Genomic DNA, 27,547 nt, shown 5'->3' with positions numbered 1-27,547 from the left:
GAAGAAACTGATTTATCTCAATAGAAATTTTCAATAGAACTGATTTATCTCAATTAGAAGCTACTACAGACTAGAAGTCTTGTTCACAGTGTCTCAGAAACCAGACGAACAAAAAAAACAAGGGTCTCCTTAGGGGTGACTACAAGACTAAAAGATGATGGATGTACTTTTTCAGAAAAATGCTTACTCTCTGAAACATCCAGTTGTCTTTGTTGTCTCTGACGATAATTTATCTTTGGGTGGGGAATTAGAAGGAGTAAATAAAATGGTAAAAACCCCAATTCTAGATCTCACTGTCTTTTACATGTCACCTTGCCTTTTGAGAGATCCTGCAGTGCTCTGTGTTGCATATGAAGTCATTTCATCCAGTCTATATGATGAACTGCAGCAGTAATCCATTTCTGCATAGGTCAATTTTTATTATTAGATACATTGACATAAATCAATTTTCAAAACCTCTTTCTATTTATTTATCAGAATTTGAGAACTGAGCTCAGTGTGACTACCTACACTACAGAATACTAGTTCAGAATATTCAGAACAAACTCTCTTTTAAAATTGAGTGAAATTTTGTTAGAAAAATTACAGTTACAATGGGAATGCACTGCTCATTTTGATAAAAAGATTCTATAAATTATGCTTAGTACTTGAAATACTATATTTTAATCAAAAGAATGAACACTCAGGCAGATTTACTGAGTCTCTTAGTAACATTCCTGGGCATTAATGTTAGCAGTAAAGTAAAATGTGTTGGAGTTTGCCTTGGAGGCCAAATGATGACATGTTTAGCTGGTTTGTCAGATCTGAAGAGATCAGCAAGGATGTAAAACAAACTACTTTGACATGTTTCATTTGAAAAAAAAAGCAGTATAAAGTTTGTTACAGTATAATCCAGCAGGCAGTTAAGAACTACTTCCCTGAAAGAGTGGTCAGGCACTGGAATGGGCTGCCCAGGGAGCTGGTGGAGTCACCAACCCTGGAGGTCTTCAAAGAACGTTTGGATTTTGTGTTGAGGGATATGGTTTAGTGAGAACCATTGGTGATAGGTGGATGGTTGGACTGGATGATCTTATAGGTCTTTTCCAACCTTAGTGATTCTGTGATTCTGTAATTATACACAGTAATTCTCTCATTTGCCACCTGTCCCAGTAGGATGTGGGAGAGAATCGGAAAGAAATTTGAATGCATGTGTTGAGGAAAAAACTATTTACTAAGACAGAAAAGGAAGAGAATAATAATAGTAATAACAGTCATTACATATAAATATATACATATCTACATGTGGGATGCTCTGAAAGTATTGCATCCTATTTTATTATGTTGGCCTGTGACCAACATAAGGTGGATGCTGGTGGTATGGCAGTAGAAGTTGAACCTTCCCACCAATACACCATTTGTTGCTGTATAACAGATGGCAGCAGAGTGGCGCTCAAACAAAATAGAGTCTGACATGAAAGTGTATATGAAGAAAAGTTATATCATTAAATTCCTCCGTGTGAAAAAAATTGCTCCCATTGACATTCATTAACACTTGCTAAATGTTTATAGAGACTAAACAGTTGTTAGCACAGTGAGAAGATGGGTTGTGGCATTTCAGCAGTGGCAATAGAAACATGAAAAACGAATCACATTCTGGTCAGCCATGAAGATTTTTATAACTGTGGCATGCAGGCTGCTGTTCATTGCATACCTAATGGTGCTGACTATGTTGAAAGACAGTGTTTTGTAGCTAAGAATTTGCTCTATCAAATAGTGTTATGTAAGTGCTCTTTGTATCCGTTGTAGTTTCCATGGAAATATGTATATATATTTTCAAAGCAAGTGATGCATAAGGCAATTGCTCACCACCCCTGACCAATGCTCTACAGTCTTTGAGCAGCTGCTGCCCCCCAGCCAGCTCCCTTCAGTTTTATAGATGTTTTTTTGGGTCAGCTGTTCTGGTTCTGTCCTTCCTCAGCTCCTTGTGTTCCCCTCTAGTCCCCTTGTTGGCAGGACAGTACAAGAAGCCAAGAAACTGAAAAGTCTTTGGCTCTGTAGTGCACTGCTCAGCATCAACTGAAACATTGGTGTGTTATCAATATTATTTTTTTCTCAAAGCCAAAACATAACATCACACCAGACACTACAAAGAAAAGCAACTCTGAAACCAGGACAATGATGTATGCACTAAATTCATAGGAACATCTTTCATTGACCACCTCATCTGCCTCTTTCTGTGTGGGGAAGGGGAGCAATTTTTTTTCTATGCTAGTTGTTCATGATCGTACAAGTGCTGAGAAAACAGTAGCTTTGAGATTCGGGTTAGCCATGTGTTTTCCCAGTAAACAATTGCATTCTCAGGTCTTTCAAGATTTTTTTTTTTTTAATTCATTGATGTGCACTGGATATTTGGAAGCACAGAAGGGGAGCAGGAAGACTTCTTGTTGGGTTAGATTTACTGCTGGACTGCATTTGAATGTGTTGCCTTTTAGTCTTGCTTCTTTCACTGTTGATGTGCTCAAATGACAGTTTCCTTTGAGGACTATTTCTTGCTTTGCAAACTTGTGTGCAACACGTAGGAGAATCACAGAGAAGACAAAAAGCTACAGCATAAAGTGAAAGAAACCGCAGAGGTAGTCAGGAAAGTACAGGGTGGAGTGAGTGGCTGGAACATCTTGTTTGAGTCACTCACCATCACCGAAACCTGGCCTATCCAAATGCTACCAATCGATACCTCTACACTGATCTCCTCTCCTGCTCTCTATCTCTCTGTGTCTGCAAGCATTCATTTTGCCCCCTGGGAAAAGCCAGGTGAAAAATGATCCAACAGTCCAAAGAATATCCTAGGAAGGAAGAGTCACAGCAAGAGACAGCAATATGAAAACTGATTACATGTCTGTGCACTGTCATGACAGTTTTTTCTAGCAGGAAACAATGAGCTCAAACATGTCCACAAGCAAGAGACTGGCAACAATAAACACAAGAAACTCCACTACATGGCAAGACTACCAGTAACTTCTGCAGGATTAGGATAATCCTTCAAACAGAAAGGAGAAAATTGTAGACAATGTTATCTAAAATTATTGTTGTTTTCAGTCCTTTTTAATTTTCCTATCACTTTTCTGTAGCTTGCCTATCCAAAGAATACAAAGACTTTAAAATATCAGCCGCAAGTGATTTCTTCATATTAAAAACAAATATAAATTTTGAAATTAATCCCATAGCAGCACAAGGCTATGAACTAAGATCTAGTTCAAAGAAGGATATCTATCTACTAATACAGAGAGTTCAGCCAAAATAAATCTTTATTTTCAACAGATGTCACATGTGGCTTAAACATTCACACACATCTCAGTTAGAATAAATTTTAGAAATGTTCTCCATTCAACAAAACAAATGTAACTTTTGTGAGTTGATCTTAAGAAAATTAAGACTATCCTTTTTCTTCCTCAATTTTATGTTACCCTTCGGCCTTTCAGGGATTAATGTACTCAGCAAAGGTGGAAACCTCTACTAGACAAACTTTTGTGCCCAGATGAATGCAAAACATAGTACACATCAGCTACACAGTGCCAGCTGACATTTGGAGGTACAGATGAGTAAAGCAATGTGACAGAACCAGACTAATGATTTTGGCGTGTTAACACTTTTTATTTGATTTTTGTTACTGTTATTGTTTTGACTTCAAAGGCACCTTAAAAAAATGCACAATGGACACAATTTTGATGGAGGAGATAGTTACCTGGAAAATGTAGTGCCCTACTGAATAATCAGAATAATAAAAGAGTAGGAAAAAACTTAGCCAAATATTGAAGTCCTTCTGCAGTCCCGGATTGAGAGGAGATTCACTTACAGTCTCAATCTTCAGCACTTTGTGCTCTTGGGGTAATCTAAGCAAGACTGAGAGCAGTTCTTTACAGGCCATCATGGCTGCATGAAAATAGAAATAGTAAAAATAAATAAAGCACATCCACAAAACAAAACAAAACAACAACAACAACAAAAAACAACCTAGATAGCCTGAAGAAATAGGTTTAAAACATTAAAAAATAGCTCAGAAGTATATTTTCTATAAATCTAAAGTTCAAAAGCAAGAAATTTTTCTTGCTGGATGGAGCGAACGAGGAGATAACCTGGGGAAAAAGTGTATTACACTCATAAAAGAGAGAGGTGAAACAGAATTCAGTTATATTAAATAAGAGTATCCAAGACTTCCTGTTTATTTTAAACTGCCCTACTAGTCCTGAACTTTCCCTTCCAGTGTAGCACTGGTTGTTGCTGCTTGCTGTTTCACTGCAGTTTTAAATGTGTTAGTACCTGTTTGCCATAGGAGGATGAAAAAGGAGATGAAGATCTCTTTTAGACATAAAAGACATGAAGAAAGGTGAAAGTAAGATAAAAAAAATATACCTGACTATTGTGAGGGGAGATATTAATATCAGACAGGACATTTGGAGCTATGAACGACATGGGCTTTGTCATCAATTTTAATCATGTGCACGGAGATGAGAGGATGGATTTCAGAAAGAATCTTAAAAAAAAAAATAGCAATTTTGATTGACAGCTTCAGCATTGAATGAAAATCTCCAACCCTTCTTTGAGATGGGACGACTGGAAAAAATAAGTATTAATGGAAAACTTAAAATGAAGGACTTTAGGGAAAAGAGGTGGTTGTCCTCTATCCAAAATGTCTATCGAGTACTTTGAAAATGCAAGTTTCAGAGTCCCCAAGCAAGACTTCCAAGCCTCTAGACTGGCCCAAGCCACATGAATGTTAGGGAAGTGTACAAAACCACTGCTTTCCTTTGGCTCATTCATGTAGAGTTGTTAGAGTTTCCTGACTAGAGAAAAAGAATCTGCTGCAGGGAATTCAGGACAAATAGCTGTCTGGAACCACTATCACTTTTTTTTTTCCTTCCTTTTTTTTTCCCCTAAAGCTGTAATGATGCCCAGTTCATCAAGAAATAACCAAAGTATTTTAATCAACAGCATTGGATTTCATTGAAACACAATAGCCAACAGAAAAACACTGTATTTATTAGAAATGCTTCACAATAATTAGATTCTTCCCCATGATAATAACAAGGAAATTAACATTTAAATATACTTTTTGCTCATAAAATATCATCTATCAATCACTCTTCCTATTTTGTACTTTTGCCTTGCAGAGATATGAGTCCTCCTCCTCACAAACATGACACAGGGTAAGGAAAAAAAGAGAGAAGATAGGCTGTAAGGAAATAAAAGATCGAAATCTATGTGTTTACTAAATATACTTATCTGCAGAAAGTTTTTTGCAATAATGCAGTATTTAAGGAGACAGAGCAGGAGTCTTGAGCATTTAACTTGTTCATAAACTACCATAAGCAAAGCAGTCCATTTTGCTAAACCCGTTTTCTTCAATACAGTTCTTACAGCATTAATTCCTCCACTCATCCAAAGTTTAGTGAAAACAGACAATGAAAGTGATTATCTACACTTTGAGATTGCTTTTTTGTTTAGTTTTTTGTTTGTGATTCTTTTTCTGGATGGACAAATTGTCTGGATTTTTCCTATCTTCTATTCCTTGTCCTCTCCAATCTATTCCATCTCCAAAGTTTTCATCTTTTTCAGTTTCTTTACCAATCTTCCTTTCCATCCCCCATGCCTTTTCACCTTTTCCTTGCCTTCCTGAGAGTACATGTCTCCTCTAGCTTGTGCTTCAGTCAGCTCAGAACTATCCTCCCAGACCCTTTCCCACATGGTGTTAAACCTAATACTTGGGCAGCACTTCAATTTCAAATGTAAAATTCTGTGTCATTCTGTCCACTTTTGCCAAAGTGCCTGATGATAGCTTTTGATTTTTTGCTGGGAAATGCACAAACTACGTCTAAAACAGAAAGTTGCAGAAAGAGATGTGGCATCATGTTCCCTGTGCAAATCTTATGTTTGCTGAATGGAAAGTAAAGAAATTGCGAATAGCTCCCCACTGCCTATTGATACACAGTCGAACTTTTCACCCTCGCAGTTCCACCACACCTTACTTTAAATCCCAGCTCAGATTATTTTTATTTTTATAAAAATAGCTCATGATTTTGTTGGGTCTACAACTCAAAGAGATTTTGTTTCAACTGAAAACACATAGCTAAACACAAGAGAGTAGAATTCAAAAGACTGAAGCAGATATATTTATTTGTAATTTATTAAAAATCTCTCAATACAGATGAATGTTCCTGACTTAATACTTTTTTATTGTTTCACCTGCAATATAGCAGGAATTGCAATGGGGTTATCTAATCTGGCTGTAGCTGCTTGAAGTGTCTGAGGATCCTCTGAGGAAAAACAAACTAAGAAGCCACCCACAGTAATAACTCCCAGCTGCCTTCTGAAGGTTGAGGCTCCCTGTATGAGCTTTGGACTCTGGGACCCATACAAGTCACAAGCAAGCTGCTTCCCTTGCACACATACATTTGCTCACGTGATCAGAGAACGAGGCACAGATGCGTTCTGCAAGAAGTCCTTATACCATGCTCTCCAAAACTGTCATTTGAAGCCCTTGCTACATTTCTGCTCATGTTTGGTTTTGGGTGTTATAACAAGTTTTCTTGCTATTCCCTGTGCTGTGAACTTACTTCTGGATCTGATCATTTGGAGGCTGAGGAAGTAAGTTCAAATATTAGAGGAAACTGTGGTGTTCCCACTTGTTCCAGCAGTCACACACAACAAACAGTGCAATATTTGCTGATTCCATCCGAGTAGTGGGCCTTAGTTAGAGGTCTTTTCTAATTATCCTGTGTTATGTTCTTGTTTCTTTCTTACAAGCTCTCTTGTTAAGTCACTTCCATGTTATTAAAAGATGCTTCCTTTGTGTCTTTTTTGCCTTTCTAAGATACTAGGAAACTCCACTTTTGCCCTTTCTGCATTCTCTCCATTAGCAAAACCTTTGCTGTAGTTTTCCTAAAGCTGAAGTACTTAGAATGTGATATATTATGTACGGTAGTGGAATCCTATTTTTAGTATGATATTAAAAGGCGCTGCACCAGCAGTTTTATTTTGTGAACTCTGGCTGTGTAGAAAAAAAGATTAATATTTCATTTCATAGTGACCTTTTATCTGCCACACCAAAACCATCTAGATTCATTGCCTGCTGGGCATGTATGAAGACTGTACACTATTTTCATTTCCTAGTTTCAAGTGCCAGCTTCACCTAGTAGCTGATCTTGTGGCTTGCTGAATATTCCTGGTTTTGTCTGAAGAAGAATCTTCCCAATGGTGAAAAGTGTTTCTCCATTATAGCAAGGAAACTTCAGCAACCAAAGTCATTAGAGCTCATTCCACTAAGAAATAAAAATCATCAGTGGAATTCCACGTTACATAGCTCATTCTAGCAAAGCAAGGCGTTTGGTTAACAGACAGTAATTCTCTTTTCCTTTTGCACTGAACATATAAATTCTTACTTTAGACTAGTTAGTATCACAGAAAATTATTTAAAACTATAGCACACTTTTTTTCTAATACAATAAATTCTCCAATGAACTTCTGAACCTTTTAACTTTTTTCAAAAAAATATCTGTGTTAACAGGAAAAATAAAGTTTCTAAATAAAGTCTTCCTCTAGGATGGCATTTTTGTCTTGCCAAATAAAACTAACCAAAACTTTTGTTTCTCTAGAAATTTAGCTTCCCAAGAAAAATACACCTGCAGATATCACAAGCCTTGCTTGAGCACGCAGGCTTTCTTTTTCATGAACAACATTAGAGGGCACTTCTGCATGTGGTCAGCTTCAGCCAAAGATAGGGACAAGTCTGATCTTACTGCTTGAATTGTTTTTGAATTCAGTGACAACTCGAAATCTGTTCCAGCCTCATTCAAATTTTTATTCAGATCATCATGCAGGCAGCATCTTAAGTCTTGTTAAAGCTGCTCCTGGAACTGCTGCGAGGCAAGGTGGGCACATGTACTTTCTGCAGAGGCCAGCAGCCTAGGTGGTGGGCCTGGAGCATGGGCTTCCTTCCCATCCCACATTCCTGCATCCCCTTACCCAGATGACCCTGCCCCTGTGAGCTCTCACTAGGGGCTGGGGTGCTGGACTAAATGGGGCTGCGAGAGCTTTATTGCTGGAAGGAAGGAAGGAAGACCCTCTGGGTTTGACATCTCTATTGATTTTGTTTTGAGTTTTTCTTCATTTAATGATCTTTCAATTTCAGCTGACAAAAACATGTGGTTATTCTATAAACTCTGCTTTCTCTGAAAGAAAAACAAACAGCTTTCCAGCCTGACTGATTACAGAAGGCAGCTTGAAAAGGAGATCTAAAACCTTAAATATCAGAAGGTCATTGGGAGGTAAAGTAAAAACTCAATATTTATTTACTTATTTATTCTAGAAATGCCATGATTTTAAAACTAATTTTCTTATTTTGAGGATTCTGTCTCACATTTTATGAAAGTTTCAGTTAGAAATGCCGACATAAGCAAACAAAAAGTATCACTATCATTAAATAGCTCTAGTTTTTCCAAAAACCTTTAGGAAGACATTTCAGTATGTGATTTTCTTCTATTATAGAATCGCAAAATATCCAGAGTTGGAAGGGTTCATCAAGTCCAACTCCTAACAACATGATCTCTTCAGAAGTTATGTAACATTATCAGCACAGGAGGCTCACCAGGTGTGTTTTCCTATTTTTTGTTCTCCAGGGCCTGACCAATGCAGTTGAGCTCCTGATCCCAGAATACCACTGAAATGTGGTTACAATTTACCCTATGCCTTTCTCTCTTTTAGGAGGCAGGTTTTCACAACAGGCTTTAAGAGCAATCTTCAGTGTTTGATACTTTACAGATTAACTAGGCAAAGCCTGCTTGGTTTAGGAATCAAATTTCAGAGGTTTGCTTTGAACCACCCCCTTCTCACTTACAACATCAGGCAGAGGTTTTAGGAACCTCCAGTCTCACTTTGGGGCTAAGGAAGTGAAAAAAGAGCAACAGAGCAGCATTTTGAAAATATCAGTCAATCTGGACTAAGTTTCCCCATAGAAAACGTTTTGACCTAGATTTATTTTGTTCAGTCCTATCCAAAAGTACACAGCTTTTTTCTGAGAAATTATTTGTTCATCATTCAAGCCACATTTAATACTCAACCTTCTCTCCAGCTGTGCAGGTACATCTAGTAATCAGGATCCTTCAAAGTCTCCCAGATAGACTGTTTTCTTGTGTACTCTTTCATTTGCTGTAGGTGGCTGCATTTCACCTTGCATCACTTGTGCCGCAACCATTCCATAAAAAGAGTGCAACTTGCTATAACAACTAGCTGTATCTTTTCCTGAACAAATTATCTTGGTGTTTTTCACACTCACCCATACTTACGAGCACCAGAGGGACTGGCTTTGGACAAGCTCAGAAGTGAAGATCAGCTTTGTCATTGTGTTGTTCAGGCTGAGTGGCACAAGACACGTGCTTCTGTGGGAGCATGAACATTTATGTATCTGTTCATCTCTCCCTCCCATTCAGAAGCCTGTCTGCCCCTTGTCTTGGCAGCTCATCTATTCAAGTTTCAGCTACCTGATTCATGCAGTAAAAAGCCTTCCCACAGAAAACATACTGGATGAACCACTTTGTTTTTCCTAGAGCAGTGCAAACAGTTATTGAAAGGGGAATTTTAGGCAGATTGTGCCTGGTAAGGAAAGCTCGCTAAATAAATATGCAATGTTAATTATTGTTTGCCTATTTCAAGTGAGCACTTCAAAGTGCTCTGCAACCCATTAATTAAACTGAAATTTAGTACCAGGAGGTAATTAAATATTATTAACTCTGCTTTTTTTTTGCAGGTGGGAGACTATGACAAGGAAGATGAAATGTTCTGCATTAAGTCTGACAGCAGCAGACCTGAGAGCCAAACCTCTAAGCCTCATCTCACTAGCTCTTGTCCCATTCCTATTAGACCTTTATATTGTGAAAAGATGTGGCTACTTCAACGAGTGTGGTGACAGGAAGTGAGAATTTGAATGGCAGATCTAGAAACCATGCAGAGGGTCCCCCCCTTAACATAAGAGGGAACAGCAGGAAAAGCGATTACCTGGGCTGTACCATAAACATGGCCCTGTGTCCCATGTCCCACACTCTTTGGAGCAATTCTTGACTAACAGCAGCCTCTGTGGTTAATTATAACTGTGGATCTAGTCTGTTGCTAACATCCCAGGTGGAAGATTACATAAATAAGTCCTACCTTGAAGTCAGCTCTGCACTTCTGGAAAATTTTTTTGGTTAATAATTTCTCTGAAGTTGCTTTACCCGTTTAAGTGTCTCACACAGTTTTTGTCCTCCTGCATCATTAGACTCTCCTTTCTAGTAAGCAGCTGTATTAAAGTGTCTTTGCTGAACCTTTCACTGCGAGCCAGGAGCTGAGCCTCCCACAGCATGTATGCTAACCTAGAGTCACAGCTAAAGGAGGAGTTATCTGAAGTCAAAAGGTGACTCTTTGGAAGGAGGTGCTGACCATCATTTCTCAAAAGTGGGACATAGGTATTGAGGATGTTTCACCAGCTCCTCATAAGATTAAGGTTTCATTATCCACTCTTGACTCCTGTTGGAGGCACTATATTTCCTATTAGTCTCATTCTCCTATCCTCTTAGCTGGTCTTCTTCCTTTGTTTAATCACCTTAGGCCTGTTTACAATGGAAATTCTAAATCAATGAAAGAATAAGAGTGAAGAAAGACTAAGAGTTTAGAACACCTGAGAAAAGGCACCTGAAGTAAATGGTGAAAGGGAGCAGAACTGTGCCATAGTGCTCATGTATCTGACACTGGTCGGAAAAGAAACAGAAGAGTGGAAGTAAGGCTAACTGGGGAGACAACTGACAAAGCATTCAAATTTGTATGGTTACATTTGAGAAGGACAAGTTTAAGTGCAAAAACCAGGGGGCGACTTCCTTTTTCAGCAATCTGGCTTTTCCTCTCCATGATAGTTTACACCATTTTGGAAGATACTACCTTTCACTGCTTCCAAAATACATCTTATCATTCTTATCGGTTGCACTTGAGAGCCACTCCTGACCTACTTGGCACGAGCTTTGTGAGATCAGCTCCTTTGTGTGGCAAGCCTGTGAGGCAGTAGTGCAGACGGCTTTTAAGCAGGCTCAGCTGGTGGCAGGGACTATGCCCAGGCACCTAGCAGGTGACCTATTCCTGTGTCTCGGGGGCTGGGGTACCTCAGCTCTCTGCTACCAGAAGGCGAGGTGATTTTCCTTGCGTGTAGAAGCTCTCGGGCTCTTAAATAATGCCTGAGTGATTCTAAATGCCTTTCAAATTCTGCCCAATACTGTATATGCATGCAGGTGAAGCTGTGCATTTTTTATACACTACGTCGGTGTATACAACTATTTACACATTTGTCATTCATATATGTGTGTGGGTAGGATACATGGCAGATGTACGGAGGCAGTGAGCCACTAGATGGGGCTGCAGGAGGAAAAAGATAAAAGTGAGTTGGAATATAGGCAATTCATCACGATCAAGACGATCCTGGCCTGTGTGGAAACTTTACTGAAAAGACTGACCATAATAGCAGTGTGCAGCACCTGTACCTCACCACGGGAAGGGAAGCAAACATGCTTTTTAAGCCAAGATGCAGAGTATTTTACCAGGAAAAAAAACATTGTATCCCTTCTATTGTAAACTCTGGGTGAACGGCTTATTATACATTCAGACCATGAGGCAGATGGTCAACAAACCACATGCTTGTGGATTATCCCACTTTTTCCACATGTGCATTCTCAAAACCACTTTTGGTGCCCGTGGTTTAACCTCTGTTTCCCTAACTCCTGTTTATGAGTTGAGTGGTCACATGTCATCATGTGGAGTGGGAAAGTGTGTACCAGGAGGGAAGGTAGAAGTAATTCCATATGGTGAAAGATCTGACTATGTCAAAGTATTAAAAAAAATACAGAAAGAGGAAAAGGCAAGAGTAAACATTTCAAAGAGACTGAGAATCTAAGACAATTTGACTTCTTACTTGTCTGTATGTGAAAGGGAAACCTCATGATTTTTTGGTGTTTGCATCAGACAGATTTACCTTCCTCTGTTCTATGGAAAACCTAGGCTAAAACCTGAGAGATTTCAGTCAGGGTACAGGAGGCCCCTGAGTGAAACTGCCAACTTCTTCTGAAACTGCTGATTACAGTGAAAAAAATACAAACAAACTTTCCTTAGAGAATGTTAAGTCTGTCCATAACAGTGTTAAGAAGTGAAATGCGACTAAGTATGTAGTTCTAGTTTGATGAGACAATGCATCCAGCAAAGTCAGAGCCCTTATGCTTTGGGGAAACGTGAACAAAACATAACATACATCCTTTATTCAAAATGAGTATCAGAGATGAAACCTGTTACAGTATTATGTAACACATGAAATATCACAAAATTATGGAACAAAAAATGAGAAATGATCTTTCACGTTCCAGGTTTGTATGAAAATTAAACAGCGTGGACAAAAACCCACTGTTGCCCAATGTGGGTATAGAAGTTATTAATTCAGGTATTTTTGTTTATAAAGATTAAACAAAGAATGATGAACGGGAATTTAACTCTAAAGCATATTTCTACAGTTTTACCTTCCATAGGTGCTGTGTTTAAGTATTTCATAAATGAAAGGATGGTTTACCCAATAAGACTGTGGTATTTATATGTATTTAAATATACAGCATGTAGCAATTTTGTAAGTCAAGATCTCTAGTTCCTTGAACCCTTTTGAAAATTAAGGGTCTCTGAGAGAAATTTCTAATAGAGCTCCCAAAATGGAATATATTTCTGGATATTTAGGTTCAAGTTTGGAGGGCCATTCATGGAATCCTAAGCCAGTAACAGAAAAAGTTTCATCAGTTAGTTCAAACTGGCATTTATACTGTTCTTTATTAGTGGTTCTTAGGATTGCAGACTTGAGAGTTTTCAGAAGTCAGACTAAGAAACCTGCATATTGCTCAAAAGCACTTAGCTCTGCCTTCAGGAGAAGAAGATGATCTTTGACAATGTACCAGATAATGCATAGAAGCGGGATTGAAATTCCAGCTTCTCTTTGCCACTAGCCAGTTGTTTTAGGAATATATCCAGTACAGATTTTATCAACTCTAAGACTTCAACGGACTTAAACGAGTGATGGATTGTACATACTCTCACAAATTAACTTACTCATAATCACAACTCAGGAAAAAAAGAAATATAATACATCATCATTTCAGAAATGGAAGCAAAATGGATAGGACTGTAGAAGGGACAATACAAAGACAGACACAGGTCAGGACTACCCGGGTGGCAACACCAAAACTGCTTTACTCCCTTGAAAGAGGATTGGATTTCTCTCAGAATGTCTGAAACTTTCCCTGAGTCAGGTTTAAACCTGCAAATTGTACAAAAACACTTTCTATCCCACTAGACATCCTATCACAGACCTGTTCTATATTCTGTAAAGCTGGTGGTGGGTGGTTTTCAGTTAACTTCCTCCCCACACACACTTACTGCCCTTTTCTGCCAAGTTAGAGAGATGAAAAATCATATATATTTGCATTTACGAAGTGATCTCCAAAGCAATTTAATACTGGTTCAAGTCTTCCTTGTCTTATAGATCTGATTTGTTCTGTAGATTATTTACCTACCACTTCTAGTGTGTCTCCAATAAATTAAAATCTGCTGAAGTGGTAAAATATACGAAAGATATAGTGAATGGTCTGCAGGCTGTACAGTGGAACCATTATTCTAAGAGGAAGTAGGAAAAGCAATCATAAAATTTTGAAAAATTATGCAATAATTTTGTAGTTATTGCCCATCTGTACACATTACAGTGATCTACTTCACAGATATATAAATAGAACTGGCAAGTAAAAGATGTGCTATTTGCCTCCAGTCATGGCACCAGGCTTCAGCAAATGCAATTCAATTAAAGACTTTAAAAAAAGTATTATAAGCATTGATCAACATATGGAATCTAATCAACTCTCTCTCCCAACCCCTTCTCTTCATTCCTCCATGCTTGCACTCACCCAAATTCAGGACAATTTTGGAAGAAAGATGACAAAATTTAATTGCTTCATTTTCAAGGCAACTCTGATACACTGCATGACTTCATCCTCAGAAGGCAAAAAGTCCCATAAATCACACCTACTGAGTGTGCCCATTAGCGCTCCAGTCTGACAACTTTATGCCTAATACTCTCCAAACAAGGACCACACATAACTGAGACTTTAAAATTGCCTGTGACTCACAGTGGCTTTTATAACATGCACTCAGCTCAAAACGACTTAACTTATATGGTTTTTAATCATGTTTAGGTGTAGAATACCTTTCTCTAATTCCAGACAGCATATATTAAAAAGACAAAAAAGCAAGATACGTTCGGCAGAGCTCTTTCCCTTGCAGTTTCCACAGAGAAAAATGTCAATATAATGGAAAAACAATTGTTTCATTTTGTAAAGAAATGTTTTGTAAAGGATCCTTGTCAGTGTGATTTCCTAAAATTGGAAAAATGGTATTCTGTGTGTCACCATGGAGTGGGATAAAGGGGTAGGAAGTGATTTGTTTTTGGGTCAAATGTATATCTGCATGAATCCAAGGGAGCTGCTAAAGCTGCACTCTTTTCTTGGGAGTCTCAGTATTACAAAGACAAATTCTGCTTCCAAAAATATTTACACCATCAGGCCCTTGAGCACTGCACTGTAATGATCCCATTTGTATTAAATATGAACATATACATAATCACATTGACGAGATATGGTGGAGAGCTAACACCAGAGAGGGGTGAACTCCAGTTCAAGAGCTGAGTGATGTTCTTCACAGAGTGAGATAAACAGCTGGTATTAAGTGATGTATATTCAAAAATATCCTAGACTATCTGCCCCATGGAGACTGGAGAGTTAGATGCAGAGGCTGCCACTGCAGGCTTCTGCATGAACAATGGACACAGAAGGAGCTTTGCATTGGATCCAAATATTTTCATGTGCTTTAGACCAGGGGTCCTATTGCTTCTCTCCAACAATGTGACACGCATCACTACATTTGACTGAGAATCAGTTATTTCTTCACACAATAGCTTTTTTTCCCTGCCTTCCCTACGGCTACAAATGCAATGGAGGGAGTAAATCTTATACACTGTCTAATAGACTTTCCTGTATTTAGAAGGCAAAACCAAGGGGTTTATACAATCAGGCTGACAGGCAAACTGAAATTACAATGGTACATTAGAGTACATTGCTTAAGTATTGAAACCGCAGTGAAAAAAAATCCCCTCCACTAAACTAAGGGGGGCTAACTAAAATTCACAAAGTCTGAGAAGCACGGTAAGGTCTGACTGAAAGCCTGTCCTTATTTCACCTCTGAGGAAAAGAAAAGAACCAATATATAGAGCAATGTACAGACAACACTGGCTACTTTTTGGTGGGCCTCATATAAACAGCAGGAATGTTAAGCCTCACAAACCAAACATGAGGCTTGTGAGCATATCATCTCTCCGGCTCCCAGACAGGTTAGTCTCTATCTTACATAATTGCAGGCATCACTTCCTTCTGCCCAGGACCTTCAGTGGCACAGGCGTCAGTCTTGGTTCTGCTTTTCAATATTACAATTAATATCACTCTGCTTATACTTGCCCTCACACAAAGAGGTTTCATTACATCAACTATCCCAAAACAACAGAAAAAAATGAAGTGAGCAGAACAGCTCTGGATGCCTGGTTTCCTAAGGATTCATAGAATTATAAGATGGCTTTGAGTTGGAAGAGACATTTAAGATCATCTAGTTCCAGCCCCTCTGCTATAGGCAGGGACATCTGCCTCTAGACCAGGTTGTTCCAAGTCCCATCCAGTCTGGCCTTGAATGCTTCTAGGGAGGGGACATTCACAACCTCACTAGGCAACCTGTTCCAGTATCTCAACACCCTCACAGGAAAGAAGTTTTTCCTAATATCTAGTTTAAATCTGCCCTCTTTCAGTTTAAAGCCACTTCCCCTCATGCTGTCGCTACCTGCTCTTCTAAAAATTTCCTCCCCAGCTTTTCCATAGGCCCCCTTCAGGTACTGGAGGGCTGCTATAAGGTCTCCTTGGAGCCTTTTCTTCTCCAGGCTGAAAAGCCCCAAATCTCTCAGCCTGTCCTCATAGAGGAGGTGCTCTATCCCTCTGATCATTTTCATGGCCCTCCTCTGGATCTGCTCCAGCAATTCCATGTCCTTCTTGTGCTGGGAGCTCCAGAACTGGATGCAGTACTCCAGGTGAGGTCTCATGAGAGCAGAGTAGAGGGGCAGAATCACCTCTCTTGATCTGCTGGTCACACTTTTTTTGATACAGTATACAGTTGGCCTTCTGGACTGTAAGTGCACATTGCTAGTTCATGTTGAATCTTCCATCAACCAACACTCTCAAATCCCTCTCCTCAGGGCTGCTCTCAAGCTATTCTCTACCCAACCTGTATTTGTACTTGGGATTACCCCCACCCAGGTGCAGGAACTTGCACTGGGCCTTGTTAAACTTCAGGAGGTTGACGTGGGCCCACCTCTTGAACCCATACAGGTCCCTCTGGAGAGCATCCCTTCCCTCTAGCATGTCAACTGTACCATTCAGCTTGGTGTCCATGTGCAAACTTGCTGAGGATGCACTTGATCCCACTGTCCATGTTGCCTACAAAGATGTTAAATAACACCAGCCTCAACACTAATCCTTGAGGAACACCATTCATCACTGGTCTCTACCAGTTGACTGCAACTCTCTGAGTGTGACCATCCAGCCAATTCCTTATCCATCAAATGGCCTATCCATCAAATCCATTTATCTTCAATTTGGTGACCAGGATGTGATGTGGAACAGTGTCAAATGCTTTGTACAAGTCAAGTAGATGATGTCAATTGCTCTTCCTTTTTCCACTGATGCAGTAACGTCATTATAAAAGGCTACCAAGTTTTTCAGGAGTGACTTACCCTTGGTGAAGCCATGTTGGTTACCACCAATCACCTCATCTTTATTTTCCATGTGCCTTAGTAGGGCCTTCAGGAGGATCTCCCCATGATCTTGCCAGGAACAGAGGTGAGACTGACTGGCCTGCAGTTCCCTGGATCTTCTTTTTTTTCCCTTCTTGAAAATGGGGATTATGTTTCCCCTTTTCCTGCCAGTGGGAACTTCACCAGACTTCCATGGCCTTTAAAATATGATGAATAGCTGCTTTGCTAATTCACCCATCAGTTCTCTCAGAACCCATGGATGGATCTTGCTGAGTCCCATGGACTTGTGCACCTTCAGGTTCTGTAGGTGGTCTTGAACCCGATCTTCATTTATACCAGGCAGATCTTCTCCAAGTTCTTATCATATCTATCTGCAACTTGGGTGGTGCAGATAGAGCCCTCGCCAGTGAAGACTGATGCAAGGAAGTAATTGAACACCTCAGCCTCCTCCATATCCTTCATCACCAGGTCTCCAGTTTCCTTCCAGAGAGGGCCCACATCCTCCCTGACCTTCTTTTTATCACTAAAATACCCGTAGAATGTCTTCTTTCCCCTTATGTCCCTGGCTAGATTTAATTCTATCTGGGTTTTAGCTTTCCTTACCTGATCCCTGGCTGCTCAGACAACTTCTTTGTAATCCTTCCAAGTAATTCATTATTGATTCACTCCCTATAGACTTTCTTTTTGCACAGTGTACAGTTTTATGATTCAGTGTTTCAAGTGATCTAGACTCAAATATACGCTTTAAATCATCATGAAAAAAGAGGATGTCTAAGCTGATTTTGACACCTTATCTCCTCTCTAGCTACTACTATTTAAAAGACACTTCTACTGGATGTCAGCTTCTAAGCCTTAAAAGCTGATTAGCTTTTTTACTACTGGGATGTATTTTTTACTATACTGCTATTTTCTGGAGGGGAAGCAACTTGCTATAAAAATGGGAACAGCTACAAAATCTGTAGCTGCAGATTTTGAAGATGGGAAATAAAAGTTTCTTTGTAAAAAAAGAAACAAACTAAATTTGAAAAGCAATGCTTCACATTCTTTATGGGTTGGCATGAGCCTACAGGCTGATGGTTTGGGACACTAAAGCTATGAGTGCACCGCATGAAAGACAAACCAAATTTCTGACACTGCAGCATAATGGCTAGGGCTATTCAAATATTCCATCTGCTTTTTTTTTTTTTTTTTTTTTTTTTCCATCAATGCAAGAGAGGGTATTGTTTAGCTGTTAGACAACAGAGATGGGCAACCTTAGGACACATGGAATAAATAGTGAAGAAAATGGTATAGACACATCCCAAGTATAATTTGATCTACAGTCAGTTCTGTTACATCAAAGATATAAGCTAACTTCTGGGTTTAGAAAATCTGTAAAAGACAAAGGATTTATTCAGTTTAGATAATAACAAGTGATGAAGAGTATATTATATCACGGATGCTCTGAAAAGGGAAAACAGTCACATTCAGGGAAGTTAAAAGGTATGTATATGAGTAACAACCCTGTTACTATTATTTATTGATACAGTAGTTAACGGTAATATTTTAAAGTAGGAGAGGTGGATAATCAGTGAATTTTTACACATAAAGAAAATTCAAAACCCAGAAGAAAACATTAAATCATCCTATATGCTGTTGTTTTTTAGGCATCACCAAATCCCCTTAAACTAAGACCAGACACTTCATCTGAAATATTTCTGCTCCCAGGAGATCAGACTGATTAAGACAAGTGGAGAACAGGGGAGTCTGAATAGCCATCATTTCCTGACACTCCTGCAACAACAAAGAATCAAGTGCTGAAATTGTTTAAAATAGTGTCTGAAGAACTAAGACACATGATAGGAATGTGTTGGTGAATACCTTCTCTTTAAATATTTGGCCTTCAAAAATGTACAAGTAAAGTAAGCCGGGACAAGATATGTATTATAAATTTGTTCTTTACTGAAAACTCTGAGATTATTAGGATTTAGGGAGAGAGTTTTCAATACAAACATATTCAATAGAGATTTGATGCTGACAATTTTTTGACTGTTTTATCCATAACTTCTGGAAAATGAGAATCCATAATTTAGGAAAAATTTGCTTAACCATGCTTCCAGCTCCACTTCCTACCACTGTTCTTTGAGTATGCTGATCACATGAGGCAAGGACTGGGTCATCTACAGGACCACAGGTGAAGGCAATTCACCTGTGTGACCAGAAGGGGTGGAGCCTGGCTCCACCTCTCTTAGAACTCATTTAAGGGCTGACTGCCATTAGGGAAGGACCTTTTTCTGGTGATCCTTCCTTTTTGGAGTTTTCCACTGTAAGTCTAGATTCTTGGATCTGGGTGAGCATTTCTTCTTTGATTATCTCTTTTCCATTGTGATAATTTTTCCAACTATAATACCTGTAAAGTACCATTTGAACCATGCTATTCTTCCAACTGTATATTTGTTGACTGTACATTTTTCCTCTTCCATTAGTCCCAACTTCTATTTTTAACACTGTTATTTGGAGCTGTACACTTTAGTAATTCTTGTATGCAATCTAGGGAATAAAGAATAGGAAAAGATTGGAAAAAATAGAAAGGATTGGGAAAGATTCCAACCCCCTAACACAAGCAGGGAGACAAAGAAGAACTCAAATGTTAGTCCAAAGTAATAAAAAAGAAAAAGAGATCATAAAGAATTATTACCTTTTTTTATTATTATTACTGGAGAGGTCTAAGCTTTTCTCAAGTTGCAGTGACTCTACAAATATCACTAGTGGAGTTCTAGGCAGAAAGCTCATCCACACAAAGTGCTCGAAGTAGCTGCTCTTCTTCATTGTCACAAGCCAATGAGATGTCTTGTTGCCATTGTTGTTATTTTAATAGAATTTCATAGTACAGGTACGCCATGACACATTTTAAGATGGCACTAATATGATTAACTTAAGTCAGGAAGAACTACCTTTTCTAGAGAATTTTACAGTAGTTTATCTTCATATTTTATGCTGAATTTCACTGTAAAATATTTATCTTGCTCTTAGTCTCAAGGAGGCTTACCTTTTCCCGATTCTTTCTTTCCCATCTTTCACAGCTCCAGAGAAATTTTGATACTGTTTAGAGCTCAAGAGACATTAAAGAGGGCTGAACTTTTACCACTGAAGAAAACTTTATTGGTAAAACTCAATGCTTTAGAGAGAATTGACATTCTTTATGCAGTAATCTGGAGACAGTAATATCTTTTTATATATAACTTACAATGCCAGTCAGTCTCCTGAGCTTCTCAACAAGAATACCTGCAGGGCAAATAATTTTATATGAAGGACATTCAGTATCATAAAGGAAACATCTATGCGTGTATCTCAATTTGTCCTCTGTAAGTTTCTTACAATTGGCATGCATGCACGTCTAAAGGTGTCTAGGTCCCTTAAAAGTTGTTTGATGTATAATTTCTCTTTTTTTTTTCCATAAAGTAATAGGTAATAGAATCTTATTTCATCTTTTATCAGTGACCCAGAGAAGACCCAGAGAAGAAGAGGCAGCCTCATCAAGCTGCTGGATGGCAGCTCATATATTCATCACGCAGAGGGATCTAGAGAAGCTGAAGAAATGTGCTGACAGATTCCTTATGAAATTCATGAAAAATAATTGCAAAGTCCTTTATCCAGCATGTAATTGTAATTTATCCCATGTAATTGTAATGCCTCAGGATAGACTAGACAAATAGAGAAGATGATGAAAAGAACCATAAATTCATGTGGTATTGATGGACAGAATACTGAACAAGAAATAGGATTACATCCCATCAGAAAAAAAGGTAAAATAGCAAAAAACAGTAAAATAGCTGAAACATGAGCATAGCCATTTAATTTGGGGAAGTGAGTGCTTGGTTGGCCACATCTGAAGTTCTACATCCGTATTTGTCCTATGCATCCGTATGTGTTTCCCTATGCCATCCCTGAACCTCCCAAACCAGGAAGATTGTTATAAACTTGAAGTTATTTGAAGGCCACTAAGTTAGCCACAGAGCTGAGACCCATGAGGGCTATGAGAGACTGAGAAAACATGGTGTATTTAGTTTGGAGATAAGAATCTGGCTGTGGTGATGGGGAGACCTAATACCTTCCAATATCTGCAAGCTGGATGCATAGCTGTAACCAGAGAGTCAACTCAAAGTCTTTTCACTCACAAATTAAGGAGAGGGGAAAAAACTCTTCTGAGGCTTCTGTAGTTGAGTCCATTGCATTGTCTATTTAAATTAAAGGATTTACACATAGTAGCTTCCCATCTCTCTTTCTCACACAGGTTTTGTATTGCCAAGTGGGAAATTCAAATTCTGGAAAATAGCAAAGCACGCCCCCACCACCATCATCCTCTACCCCTTCTTTCACTATCTCAACTGGTGAGTGTTTACAAGTTATCACTCTTCAGAACCTGGTATGAGGCACAGCTGCCTTCTACAGGCAGGGAGCAAAATGCTTGAAGTATCAGAGTCATGCCAATGCAATTTATTATCTGTAAAACTGATGAAGGTTGTTATTTGCTCAGGGCTAGTTATTTTAAGCCCCTTACTACGGTATTCTGGTATTTTCATATCCTTTGTCTTTCTTCTACTTAAACAAACCCTAGCACTTAAGATGAGTTTACTGTGAAGACTGCCTTGAGGGGAACTGGATTGTTAGTGATAGAGCACCATCAGGAATCTGTGTGAGTTTCATGCAATATTGTGAAGTTGTGATGTTTATCCTAGTGCTAAGATGCAGCTCAAGATGAATATTAAAACTGTGCCCATGTAGACATAGCAAGAGTAAATGCCTCTCAGAAAGAAAATGACAGTTATGACAAAGTATGTTATATCACCATCAACAACAACCTGAGGTGAACTGGAGCTGATTTACTAAATTTTTGTATGTCCTTAATCCAAGAAGGCAGATAAGCCTAAAAATGACACATAAATGCCAGTTTTATGGAACAGTCTTTTCCTCCAATCATACAAGTATGACATTTCACTTTGAGAATGTTGCTTTAACCAAAGCAAATATTATTCCATACATGCCTCTCAAAGGTTAGATAGTGGTGAGTTATGATTTATTGCTGACCCATTTCAAAATGCAGTTTAGGGAATGTCAGTGCTTTATAATTACTATCAATCTTCAAACAACAAACAAGGTTAGGGACTGTCTTGTGAGTAAATAAATGTGGAAATGTGTGAGGAACTGTCATGCCACTCCCTGATATTGCTGATATCAGAGGCTAATAATCATGAGCTAGACTCCTAAGTCTCAGTTTTTCCTGAGTCCAAGTCCACTTTCAGAAATTCTTCTAGTATTATGCTTGGGGATCAAGCATATTCCTTTTTCTAATTAAATTTTCAGAATTTATCAAGCTGGTGGTCTCTTCTACTCTGTCATATCAGTGAGACTAAGTTCTGCATCTACCCTCCTTAGGTAACAGATGTCTTAACTTCCATTTTGTTTTAAGAGCAAAAAAAATTATCTTTCCCTCCTCGTGCAAAACCATGATTTATTTGTCATGTCAGTAGCATCATATTCATAAATATACCACCATGCCTGGTGTTTTCCACTGAAATTGACAAAATACCTAGAAAAAAGTGAAATGAAAATTTCAGGAATTTCTGATTGGACTTAGCAAATTGTGAAAGACTAGTGATTACTGCTATCAATTTAGAGTTATGCGCTGCCTGGTCCTTCTATTTTATGAAACAGCTTAGCCAAAGAGCATACCTACTTCATTATCTTATTGGCCTGGTCCTGGCCATGGTCTTAATATTTCTGAGGATGTTATTCATAATTGTTTGTTTAATCAAGCTCAGGCACGGAATTTTACTGTACAGGCCAAATTAATTGCCAAGATACATGAGATGCCAAACCCTAGAAGGTAAAGCTAAAATCTGCATGTCTGGGCTTGGGGAGCCACTATGTTTCAAACCTGAAATAAAACTGAGTTCTTACATTTCTTGAACAGTTGTTTTTTCCAGTCCAACAACTAGAATTCTGTGCTTCTCAAAAAATTTACACTGCAAATAAGTACATATCCTTTATTTTTTAATTCCCCCCCTAAAAAAACCAACCCAAAACAACAACGACAACAAAAAACAACCAGCAAAAACCCCTCTCATTTTAAAGGATTATGCTTTTTATTATTAATGTTTTTATTTTAAAAGAGAAGGATTAAAGATCTATTCCAAAATTATCACTGCCTAGTTTGCATGGTTGCCACACCAGAACAGAGGACAGTTTTCTGGGTGAAATGGCGTTACCTTGGGTGCCAAGACCCACATGGAAAGTATGTCAAGGACTGTGAAAATTTTTATGTTTTCCCAGCCATCGCAAAGAGGAATGGTATATCTCTCAACTGGAAGGGTCCCCGTTGATTATACTCTTGTACTGAAAAAAAGAGAGATGAGTGACTTCCTTTATTCTTTTCTGATGCAGGGAGAAGAGAAGGCTGGAGGGAGATCTTATTGCTCTCTTCAAATATCTCAAAGGTGACTGCAGTGAGAGTGGGGTTGGTCTCTTCTCATTGGTGACAGGACAAGGGAAAATGGCCTCAAGTTGCGCCAGGGGAGGTTTAGGTTGAATATCAGGAAAAACTTCTTTACAGAAAAGTTTGTTAAGCACTGGAATAGGCTCCCGAGGGAGGTGGTTGAGTCACTATCCCTGGATGTGTTTAAAAACGGTTTGGATGTGGTCCTCAGGAGCACGATTTAGCGGTGGGTTGTTAGAATTAGGGTAGTATGGTTAGGTTTTAATTGGACTTGATGACCTTTAAGGACTTTTCCAACCCGAGTGATTCGATCTTTCTATGATTCTCTTAAGAAGATAGGAAATGTTAACTCTCTGGCATGGAAGTAAACATACATATTTGAGCTCACTATGCAAACTGCAATAAACTCAAATAATCAATTACCCTATTTCTGTATTTCAAGATGCCTGAGAATAGTATACAAAATCATCATCTCTGTTTTAATTCAAAACATTTGTGAGTGCATTCAATAAGCTACTACTGGAGTTCTATATGAAATGCGTGTATCTTTAAATATCTAATTAGCAGCAGCACACACTAGAAACTACACATTTGTATCAAAAATTGAAACATCATTGATTTTGACTATATGGTTGAAGATTATGGAAGGCAGCTTAAAATACAAATTATAGTAAGAAGAAAGCATTTTCTATGAGGATTCTCCGAAGAAAGCTCTAACATTCAGTAAAAGCATACAATGAATGAACTGAAATGCACTTTTGGAGCTAAATGACTAGCTATATGAAAGATAACTGTATTATTCACTTAGTTCTATAAACCTAAATAAATTTATTATAAAAATGGGTAAGTGTGAAAAATACTGGCTTGAGATTGTGGATAAGTGTTCAGACTGTCACTATTTGTCCAAATTATCAGGAACTTTTGGGCATGGAAAAGCTGGGTGGGGAACTGCATGAAATCAGCAAAGAAAAAAGGAAATCTCATGAGAAAAAAGTTAGAAGGATTGCCACACGTGGTTTTTTGGCACTTTCTCAACGCAGAAGCACACAATAAATGAAAAACAGCAATAACCGATTCCAGATAGTGTTGAGAATTAACTGAATTTCCAAGAACAAGGCATTTTCTGGGACCCTACACATAGAGAGGGCTTCTTGAATGCCAGCATCCACCCAGCTGCTCATGAAATTGTACAGGCGGAGTGCTTAGTCATGCTGACAGACAGACTTTATTGATTCCAAGCAAGATACAAAATGACTTGGAGTATGTTGTTAGAGGAGAGGAAGACTGCATCTCCAACAGAGTACTCCCCCAGAGAAGGGCTGCGAGAGAAGTACTCTTAGCTATTATTACTATATAATATTAATAAAATTATTGAAAGAATAACTCAGAAAAGCTTAATGAAAGGATGCACGCTGTCTTCAAGAGACCATTGTGCAACACACAGATTTGTAAGATTCTTGCTCAAGAATAGCTGTTTTCACTTCCATTTGTAGCTCCTGGAACCACGACACACTATCTAAGGACACAAATTCAAACCTATGCACCAAAAGAGTTGCCAATGTTTAAAATGCCCCTGCAGTCTTTGTTTTATATTGAGTGGAAATGCAAACTCAGCAGAAGGAACAACGTTTTACTTTGCTGGAGCAGATCATGGTTTGCCAGCAAGTGACTGCATATTATGAAGCTTCATATTGTAGCCGTCACATAACATGTTACACTGATGTCATGGCTACAAAGAAAGTGACAAATTGCATCTCTTGGAAAGATACAGGCTTCCAAAATCACCTCTAAGAGACACCTGAACAGAGAAAGCAAGGAACTTGATTACAAAATGTTTCTTTCTTTCTTTCTTTCTTTTTTCTTTTTTTGACAAGTAGCCATGTATTGAAGTTATGTCAGCTTTGATGAAGATTTTCAAAGGTTATGTAATATAATTTCTATCCAAAATAAGTAAGTGAGCAAAAACAGCCTGTATTTAGGAGACAAGTCCAAATTCAGGATTTATTTTCAGGCAAAGACTTAATGCCAGCTTTTCAATGTCAATCAAGATTCTCCAAATTAAAAGTGAGTAGGGAATCAACTAGGCTAACCTGTGACCAGTATGAAGTAATTCTCTCCAGCAGGCTACAGAGTCCTCCTCTCAGATATACTAATTTCTATATTTACTTAGATATCACCAAGTAATAAAATAAGATAAAGTAAGAAGTATATAATAATATAAAATAAAGATTTTCAGTGTCTTCCAATATGAATCTACATCAAATGCCAGAAGGACCACTAATTTTTCAGAATCATTACTTGTCCAACTCCGCTGCTTCTGTCCAGGACAGAAAGATGTAAATGTCTAGATCCTGCCCTGCCACAGTTCAGGGCTGAACTGGTGACAACACAGCTAAGAGTGGACCCCCTTTTCTGGTTGAAACATAGGAGCAGCTCCCATAAAGCCAAAGAGAGTCAATTCTTTTCCCATGAAAGATGTTTTTAAGCTGAAATACCAATGCCTGGACAATGCCCAAACTATTGCTTTAGCTTAGAAATCTTTTATTTCAAACTCATGTTTAGACATCCAGCTTGTGATTCTACATAACAGACTGAGCTGATTTCATATGCCTCTTCTGTTCTCCATACTGATTTTGGAAAAACAATGACACTGATGTTTTGTCCATCAGTGTAACTAATGTGTTGATTTATTTTTTATAATGCATTGTAACAGCTGGTGTTATTTCAAACAAAGTTATATGTATCATTTTGGAACTCAGGTAAATCAGATTGCAGAATCTCTTTTACACAGGGCATTTCTTGTCCTATAGGCATCTAGCACTGATGTGCCTTTGGCAGTACTCACAAGCACAGATGTGGCTGTTCCCCAAGGAAAATCTAATGGATCTTTCAACCCCCTCACCAAGCTATCACAGAATCACAGAATCGTAGGGGTTGGAAGGGACCTCCAGAGATCATCGAGTCCAACCCCCCTGCCAAAGCAGGATCCCTACACCAGGTCACACAGGTAGGCGTCCAGGCGGGTCTTGAATATCTCCAGAGAAGGAGACTCCACAACCTCCCTGGGCAGCCTGTTCCAGTGCTCCGTCACCCTCACCGTAAAGAAGTTCTTGCGCACATTGGTGCGGAACTTCCTATGCTCCAGCTTCTGGCCATTTCCCCTTGTCCTGTCTCCGCACACTGCTGAAAAGAGTCTGGCCTCGCCACTTTGCCCCCCACACCTCGGATATTTCTAGGCCTGGATCAGGTCCCCTCTCAGTCTTCTCTTCTCAAGGCTAAACAGACCCAGCTAACTTAGCCTTGATGTTCACTATTCTGTTTTCTTTGAGGTAAGACAGGTACATTTCCTTCAAACAAATCTAATTGAAGGAAAAAGGGTATTTCACCCCTTGAAATAAGTCTACCCACACAAATTCCACTTTGATTCAATAAAGAAGTCACATAGAGTAAAAACAATAGGGGAAAATAATAGAAATAACAACACTTTCGTTTTTTACGCTGTATTACAGCCAATCACAGAAAAAAGACAATGAGAATAAGAGAAGTACGAGTTACTGTGATTTACTACTTCCGCCAGTTGCATATGTGGTTATTTATACCTGAAGATGGATATAATAATTCCTTTGATAGGCTCAAAGTAAAATTATTTCAAATATTGTAAACTTTCAATGGGAAAAGAAGCAGGTAAACTGGATTTGGAGAGTAACAACCAGAGATGAAAGGAGTTTACAAAGTGACAAACAAAAAGAAGACTTATGGAAAATGTAGGGAAGATGAATCCAAAGAAGAAACAAAGGGAACAAAGGTGTGGAAGATACAACTTAAAAATAAATTTAAGAAGAAAGCAGAATATGGAGATATGAAGAATCAAATCAAAGCAAAACAACAAACAAAAAAACCCACAAAGAAAATAGATCACTGTTTCTGTCATCCTGATGGTCAGAGCTAATTGTCTTGATGTTAGGACTCCTCATCTTAATTTTACATGAGTCAGATGCTTGTCTTTTGTATTTATCTGTATACAGCACTAGCTTAGTGGCATTTCATGATCCAAATGTTGGAAGACACTTGAAAACCTCCAAATTCAGCTGAAGCTGAAAGTGAAGCCTTCTGTCTGCCAGAGTCACCCTGCAATATAGACAAACCTTATC

General features: G+C 38.6%; 1 protein-coding gene across 1 annotated transcript in view; it reads right to left on the bottom strand.

The window, feature by feature from the left end:
- Positions 1-3,619: 3,619 nt before the first annotated feature.
- The window catches only part of CCDC91 (coiled-coil domain containing 91), a 218,620-nt gene continuing 194,692 nt past the window's right edge, over positions 3,620-27,547 (bottom strand). Inside the window, exon 15 of the mRNA XM_090147900.1 lies at positions 3,620-3,909. Coding sequence (XP_090004026.1) covers positions 3,904-3,909 — 6 coding nt within the window. The 3' untranslated portion in view covers positions 3,620-3,903. The remainder of the gene's footprint in view (positions 3,910-27,547) is intronic.

This window comes from Phasianus colchicus, chromosome 1, assembly GCF_987193195.1.
Source record: "Phasianus colchicus chromosome 1, bPhaCol1.hap1.1, whole genome shotgun sequence".
NCBI classification, from domain to species: Eukaryota; Metazoa; Chordata; class Aves; order Galliformes; family Phasianidae; genus Phasianus; species Phasianus colchicus.
This window is presented reverse-complemented; position numbering and strand designations above follow the sequence as displayed.